This window comes from Echinops telfairi, unplaced genomic scaffold (genome assembly GCF_000313985.2).
Source record: "Echinops telfairi isolate 266 unplaced genomic scaffold, ASM31398v2 ScPeMD7_7469;HRSCAF=8507_0, whole genome shotgun sequence".
NCBI classification, from domain to species: Eukaryota; Metazoa; Chordata; class Mammalia; order Afrosoricida; family Tenrecidae; genus Echinops; species Echinops telfairi.
In genome coordinates this window covers 55179787-55188015 of record NW_022111372.1, presented here as the reverse complement: position 1 = coordinate 55188015, position 8229 = coordinate 55179787, and the positions used below count along the sequence as shown (strand labels likewise).

Here is an 8229-nt window from a genome sequence, read left to right as displayed (position 1 = left end):
GGTTCACCACCCATTTATCCCTCCGCCTTTCAACCAGCACCACATGTGATTATTGGCCAGGCTGGCACAATTAACTAACTCACAGTCCAACCCTTAACTCACTGTACCATCATGGCTCCTGCTGGGAACAAAGCAGACAAAAATCCCTAATAGTGGATGCTGACAGCTAGTGGGAGGAGAAAGTGGAGAACAGGACATGATGGGGAAAAGTTAAGCAGGTCTGGGGGTGGGGGGCAAGAGGGGGAGTGCCCTCTGATGCAGTGCTATTGAGCCTGAGGGAGGGGAAAGGGGCAGCAGGAGCTGCAGGGACTCTGAGGTCCATGCTAGCCTCTGCTTCAGAAACAGCCTCCACCTGGCCAGAGGGGAGCACGCAGACAGCAAGTGGAGGGTCTGATGGCCAGAGCACAGCCAGCTCCGTGTCCAATGTGAGGGCCCAGAGAGACCGGAGCCTTGGAGAGTGCTGAGCAGGGGAGTAATGAGACCAAACATTGGGATCCAAAGGCCCCCCTGGGTGCTATGGAAGGGAAACCTGGGGTGGGAGACAAGGGCAGACGCTGGGAGCCCATTGAGACTGATGCCAGTGTCCAGTCAAGAGAAGGCCTAGGCCCGGGGGAGCAGTGGAGACTTTAGGAGAGACCGCACGCTGGCAGTGACAGGACGTGGGTGTCAGAGGTTGGAGACAAGAGCCCAGACTGGCGCTGGGGATTTCGGTCTGAGCAGCTGGGTGGATGGAGGGGCCTTTTGCTGGCAGAAGGGGCCATGGGGAGTCTCTGAGGGGCTCTGGGCGCTCAGTGGTCCTCAGTGCCATTCACTCCTCGCCCTCTCAGGCTCGCTGCTACAAGGGCCTGCAGACCCAGGGAAGAAGAGCTTTCACAGCCCTGCCTTCAGGAGCCCGCAGTTGAGGGTGATGAGGCAGTTGGTTAGGGGGGTGTTCTTCATTTGGGGCTCAGGGAAGATCCTATTGATCTGCAGGCACAGAGGTCATCCCCCTCCCCACTGTCAGGCCAACTGCCCAGAAGCCACAGCAGTTGCTGGTGAGCAGCTGCCCAGCCTCCAGGTGGACTCTCGACACACATCCTCACTGGGTAGCTGCAGGCCCCTCGGGGGTAGCTACACCTATTGCCCAATTCTACAGATGAGGAAGCTAAGACTCAGAGAGGACTGCGACTTCCCCAAAGCCACACAGCTGGGCAGTGTCCAAGCCAGGATAGCAGGGATCCTACACACCGACAGCTTCCCAAATGTCTGATGTGTGCCTTTCTCCCCAGGTCCCGGGCAACTTCCACGTGTCCACACACAGTGCCACTGCCCAGCCACAGAACCCAGACATGACGCATGTCATCCACAAGCTCTCCTTCGGGGACACGTTGCAGGTGAGCAGGGAACACACTGGACGGGGGCTTTGGAGGGGGGGAGCCTTAAAGGGCAGTGTCCCAGTGCCTTCTGGCCCCGCTGGGCCCAGGGTGAGTCTTCAGGAGGGGACACTTGCTGCTCAGCTCTATCACACAACTACGCTGGCACTGCCTTCGAGGGCAGGAGCTGCACTTCATCAGGCACCAGCCTCGGAGCCTGGGCTGAGCCCTGTGGCCCAGGGACAGGGACTTACAGTGAATGAGCAGGGACTAGCGGCCATCAGCTCTCACTGCAGCCTGGGGCACGGCGGAGTCGGGGGCTGGAGGAGCCACTCACCTAGGCCTCCCCAGCAGGTAGCCTGCTGAGCCGGGGTCCAGCCCATCGCCCTCCCTGCTCAGTGCTCAGGGCGGTGAAATAGGGAAAACACGGAGAGTGGAGGTCTCCCTCATCTTGTGTTGCTTTCCTGTTCACAAAGACACCCTGTGGCCTCAGCGGCGGCAGGGTCCTCCACAGCCCTGAGTGCACAGCAGAGCACCCAGCAGGGCTGCGGCTGCGCAGTGAGCAGACAGGTCGGGCGCTGATGCTGCCCCCTCCTCTCCAGCCATCCAAAGGTGGGCTTTTCTCACAGAGAGAATAAGGCTCACAGAGGCCTCCTTGCTGTGACCTGGCCCAGCTGGGATTGATCGGCCCCCGAGGTCCTGACCTCAAACCAGGCGTGATGCAATTCCTGATCCCTGGCTGAGGTGCTCAGCGGGGGCCCTCTCTCTGAATCTCACACATGTGCATGCACACACACAGGTACGTGACACGTTGCACATGCACGTGACACTGTTCACACATCTGCTCAGACCACATACACTCCAAGTTGTCTGTGTGTTCACCCTCACCCGCACATGCACACATTCAGGAATGCACTGAGGCACAGTCCCCACACCCACTCAGTCACGCTTACACACCCACCGCCCATTGAGGCATCGCACGCCTACCCATGCTGCTTAGGAAAGTGCACTCACGTGAGCCACGTGGCTCTACAGGACACCTGATGAGTGAGCCCCCTCCCTGGGCCAAGGACTGGCTCCACAGGCAGCCCAAGAGCCAGGTGCCATACTGCCCCATGTTCCAGAAGGGAAGATGGGGGCGCACAAGCCCGCCGCCCAGCTTGCTTGCTGCAGAGCGGGGATGTGAACCCGAACACTGCCTCCCGCCATACCCGCCTGAGTGTATGCCGCCCCGCACACACATCCTTCCTGTGCTTTTGGCCCTGGAGGGGCCTGGCCCCTGCCTTCCCGTCCCCCCTGGTGGCCCTGGAGGGTCACCTCATGGAGACTGGGCTTAGGAACGACAAGGCTAGACTCTGTGCATACTCACAGTGGGGTACAACCCACTCGGTCCCCAGACGCGCTCCCCGCAGACTGAGTCTCGGCATGGGTCACCACCCTGCCACCTTGTTGTTGGTTCTGTGGCGGTTGGGAGCCCGCATTCCTGGCTTGGCTTCATGGGTTTACAGCCTGGCCCCACCACTTACTGGTTGCATGGCCTCAGATACGGGATGCAACCCCCCTGGGCCTCCGTTATCCCACTATAAAATGGGGGCAATAGCAGTACCAGCTTCACAGGGCCGTCATGAGGGTGAAACCAGCAGTCCCCACAAAGCTCGTGGACCAGTGGCTGGCACAGAGCCTGTGGTCAAAGTCACGGTTGCCGTTGTGGAATGTCGTCTGGTCACCCCATGACAGCCCTGCAGGGTAAAGCCTGGTGCTTGGCCGCCAGGGACTCGCTGCAGCGGAGGTGAGAAAATGCAAGCAGGCCATGGGGGACATCAAGCATCGGGCAGCCCCCTTGCCACCTCTGTCCCCACCAGCTCACCACGCCCTCATATCAGCCTGGCACTGAGAACCCCTGGTCATGCAGCTCACTAGTGGCACAGCTGGAATCTGAGCTCTCTCTGCCCCTCACCACACCCTTCCCGCTCGGGGCTCTCACTGAGAGCGGCGTTGTGGGTGACGGACCTTCTTCCCCATCCTAGGGAACTGGCTCAGAACAGCTGGGTAACCTGAACTTGCCCGAGGCGACGCAGCGTGTAGAAACCCAGGTGTGTCTGGGCCCAGGTCACTCTTGACTGTGTGTCATACAGTAGTGTATTCTTCAGGTTCTCCAGAAGGATCTGCCCGGTGCCATGCCCGGGGCTTAGAGTGATGACTAAACAGTTTAAGTGAAGAAGACATCAGGTGTAAATAAACATGACACCACCACACTTCCTGGGTGGTGGAAAGGTTAATGTGCTCAGTTGTTAACCGAAAGGTGGAAAGTTCAAGTCCACACAGAAGAAAGGCCGGCTGGTCTACTTCTGAAAAAATCAACCCCTGAAAATGCCCCAGAGTACATACAGTTTTACTCTGATGCCCCCGGGGTGGGGGTGGGGGTGGGGCGTCACCATGAACTGGGGTCCACTTGGTGACAGCTGGTGGTAGTGGAAGAATGAGGGGCCTTATGGATCACTGAAGCATAGCATGTTGGGGTGGAGGGACACACACACATACCCATCCTGGGAGGCCAGGGAGTGCCCCCCCAGAGAAGGGGATGTCCAGTCAAGCTTTGTAGGATGGCAAGGATTTGACCAGGAGCAGGACAAAGGAATGGGTCCTCCACAGCAGGGCCTCTCCAAGGGCCCATTCTGTGATACAACCAACTGGTCATTTCCACACCTCAACATTACTTTCAGAAAAATGGATCTGCACACACCCATGACAGAGAGTGATGTTCAGTCTGTTAGTCTGGGTAGACTAGAGAAACAAATCCAGGGAGACTCGTGTGTAAGAGAGAACTTTATATCAAAGTAATTGTACATTAAGAAAACATCCCAGCCCAGTCCAGATCAAGTCCATAAGTCTGATATTAGCCCATATGTCCTATACCAATCTATAAAGTCCTCTTCAGACTCACACAACACATGCAATGACGCTGAATGCAGGAAGATCACAGGCTAGTGAGTGGAAAGTCTTGTGGATCCAGTGGCAGTGGAAGCATCTCAGCACAGGCAGGAGTTTCCACGTGGCTCCTACAACTCCAGGCCTCTAATGTCGCTCCATGTGTCTTGTCAACAGGAATGTCTCACAGGGAGAGAGAGTGTGTGTCCCACCTCCAAAGAGGAAGATAGGAGTTCCCAGAATCCTTGGGAGAAGGCCATGCCCACACAGAGGCCTCATTGGCTATGACCTGATTGACAGGCTAGACTCCACCCCTTCGCAAGTTGACCGGAGATTCTGTAACTGCCACACTCAGGCATGTCCACCTGCCAGGTGGAGGGAGAGCCAGGGCTTATGGGGAGCGAGGAACTATCACAGATTCAGGGTGGGAGAGCCTGGCTGCTACCTCTGGCCAGATGATGGAGAGCCACCTAAAGCAGGCTGAGGGGGAAGTGAAGAAGGGCTGCAGAGAGGGGAAACACCTGTCCTGCGGTGTGCAGGTGTACAGGGAGGGCAGTGGCCCTGTGCTTGGTCATTGGCGGTTACTGTTAGTTGCTGCTGGGTGGCCCCCAACTTATAGAGACCCTACACTGCCTGGTCCTGGGCCACCCAGTAATCAATTGCAAATCGGACTATTGTCAGCCATAGACTTTTCATCAGAAGTACACCACCAGGCCTTTCTTTCTAGTCTGGCTTTCCTTTAGTTCTTGGTGCTGGTGCCACCTTCTCCAGGAAGCCCTCCAGGCCCTCTCTGCCCAGTCTGCCCTCCCAGCAAACCAGTTACCATTGAGCCCACACAGACTTAAGGAGACCCCGTGCCTGTCCTTGTAGAACTCTGCTCCATGGGCTCTCTCCTGGCTGTGATCTTTCAGAAGTAGATCTCCAGACCACTCTTCTGAGGTCCCTCTGAGTGAAATCAAACCTCCAGCTTTCCAGTTAGCCCCCAAGCACATTGATCGTGCGTGTTACCCAGGGACTCTGCCAGTTCAGTAGCCCCTGTTCAGCGTGGCCCTGCCCTGTGCCTGCCCTTCCTGCTATGGGTGTGCCAGGAAACTTAGGAAAGAGGAGGAAGGAAGACTTTGGGGCCCCGAGCTGCAGCAGCCCCTCAGGGCACATCTACTGGGCTGAGAAGCGGGCTTTTCACAGCTCCTGTGTTTGCTGCTCAAGCGAGGGGCAAGGCCAGCAGTCCAAAGTACCCTGGCCCTGGGTTTCTGGAGTGACCTCGTAGAGGGCCGGGCCCCAGACGCAACTCCACCTGAGTTTTCTCTGTGGCTTATGAGAAAGAATTCAAGCAGACTTGGGTTCCGTGCCTGGCTCAGCTGTGGGTCAGCATTCATTCTGTCAAAGGGGCCCAACAATACCTGTGCCAGTCATCCCTTCAAAAGTGCCAAGCACGATGTCCCTTTCTAGGGACTGGTCTCCTGATGGCTTTGTCGTACTGTCATGGTTCTCCTGGTGCGCTAATGCTGGAAGCTCGGCCACCGGTATTTCAAACACCAGCAGGGTCACTGTGACAGGCAGGCTGCCCAGAGCCTCCAGATTAAGACAGGTGGGAGAAAGGCCTGGAGATTTGTTGCCAAACATCAGCCCGCGGAAACCCGATGGATCACGACAGAGCAGTGTCGTGAAGCTGCTAGAAGCAGGGGCCGGGCTAGGCGACATTGGGGTCTCGAGTCAGAGCCAACTTGCCAGCTTCAACAGAGCCCCTGCCAGGACTGGCACATAGTAAGGGAGCAGGCCAGCGTCTGCTGTGTGCCAGCCTGAGCTGCACCTGGTTCCCCACACCTTCTCTCTCAGAGGGGCTACGGGATCCCCGTTGACATGTGACCAGCCCCCGGGCCTCCCCAGGCCAGGCTGCACCTCCCAGTCCTCCACGGCCGGGCCTCTGCTGACACACTCCTCTCTGTCTCCCTCACAGGTCCAGAACGTCCAGGGGGCTTTCAACGCTCTTGGGGGAGCCGACAGACTCAACTCCAACCGTAAGTTCCCCTGCCCTGAGTCCCAGTAGAGCAGCAGGGAGCCCAGTAGACAGGGCCTGAGGGGGCAAGACCAAGCACTCGTGCCCATGTTGCCTCAGTTCCTCCGGCGGCCTGCCTGGGAGGCATTGGCCTTGCCCCCGTCTAAGATCAGGATAGAAAAGTGACTTGCGTCCAGGGGAAGGAGGCCAAAGCCCCTCACAGACCATCAGGACTCAGTCCAAACCAGCTATTATCTTCCTAGTGGTTATCATGACCACCACCTAGTCATGGTTAATTGAGATTGTCACCTGAGGGCTCTCAGGAGTGATGGCAGAGCCCATGCGAACAGGTGTGTAGGTGGCTTGACCAGGGCTCACCCTCATTCAGGTCTGACCACCTCGAGCACCCCGCCCTCTTCCCCACCCTGCATCCCTCTCTCCCATGAGCGGCTGCGCTGAGGCCTCTCCCACCTCAATGCCCGTGCACCTCGGGCAGAGTGTACCTGCACACAGATATACCTACACCTGTGCACACACGCCTGTGTGTGTATACACACCTGACGTCTTAGACCCTGGCACATCCATTCCTGGCGTGCCCTCAAAGAAACTGCGCCTTTCACTTCTTTGTCCTGTCGGGCGCTTGCCGAGAAGAGAGGTGGCTCTTCAAAGCATTTGTAGCCGTTCTGTCCCGGCTGGCATACCTGACACCATTTCCCAACCACTGTCTCCAGACTTTCTCATTGCCGTTCAGCAGCCCGCTCGAAGCCCGGCCCAGCTTTCGTAATGGCATTTTCTTCTTCTTTACATTTCCCCACCCCGGGACTGCCCTCCGATGCTGATGGCCTGGGTCCACACCCACTCCGACTGCAGCAGTCAGACCAGCTGTCCACTGCAACTCCTGGCGCCCCCAAGTGTGTCTGAGTAGAACTGGGCTCCTTAGGGTGGTAGCCTATCACCTATTGGCACCACTGGCAGCAACACCTGGAGTTGAAGTAAAACCACCTTTCTGATGCTACGCCCCTCCTCCCTGGTGCCCTAGGAGTGGCTGGTCATCCTTGTCTTTCTGTGTCTGGCCTGGTGCTGCCGCACCTACACTTGCAATTGGCCTGGGCCCTCGGTGACCTGAGAGTTGGAGGAGGAGGCTGGAAGAGCCCGGCATGCGAGAGCAGACCGAGGGTCTAGGCTAAACCTCGGCCTCCTCGGGGCTGGGGCCAAAGCCCACAGCAGGCTGACTTAGGGGAAAGAGTAATGTGCACGGTGAGGCCACAGCGAGCCCGGGGGAGGGCTGGTGTCATGCCCACCGCACCCCAGCTCAGTAGCCCCTTGGACCTTGGTCTTTGTGGTTCTCTTGGCTCTCAGATCTTCACATGCTGGCTGCCGCTTGTCACTCAGATCTCAGCTCATATATCACCACCTCAGGGAAGCCCTTGCAGAAGTAACCCCACTCCTGCTTACAGACCTGGTTTCCTCCCCACCACGCCCCTCTGCCCACTGCACCACCCTTTCCACTGTCACTTTCCCGGCACATAAGCACAGCCAGCTCTGTGTCATGAGGGCCTACTGATAGAAGGCCCCCTAGAGGAGCCCCATCAGACGGTGGGTGCACTGAGATGCTGAGGATCGGCCTCTGGGGACCCCACATTCCAGGCCCAGCCCTGGGCGCCTAGGGAAGCCTCCCCCCAGTCTCTGCCACCGTAAGGGGCAGCGAAGCCTGACAGCCTTCCTATGCGGCTTAACAAGAGCAGGTGAGGCTTGAGGGCACAACCTGGGCACAGGGAGCGCTCGCCACGCCAGGGGGCTCCACAAACTTCCTGGGAACATGGAATGAAGAGATAACGGAAATTTCCATGAGCTTTTCTGGACGCGATTCTTGCACGTTAGTCATTCTCTTTGCTGTCATCTTGAGCGACGTCAGGACAGACGCTAAGGTGAACCCTTCCAACCTGGACTGTG

At 57.9% G+C, this 8229-nt stretch overlaps 1 protein-coding gene across 1 annotated transcript in view; it reads left to right on the top strand.

Moving 5' to 3' along the window:
• The window catches only part of ERGIC1 (endoplasmic reticulum-golgi intermediate compartment 1), a 137213-nt gene that overhangs the window by 102977 nt on the left and 26007 nt on the right, over positions 1-8229 (top strand). Inside the window, exons 6-7 of the mRNA XM_045284868.1 lie at positions 1269-1373; positions 6238-6298. Of these exons, the coding sequence (XP_045140803.1) occupies positions 1269-1373; positions 6238-6298 (166 nt within the window). The remainder of the gene's footprint in view (positions 1-1268; positions 1374-6237; positions 6299-8229) is intronic.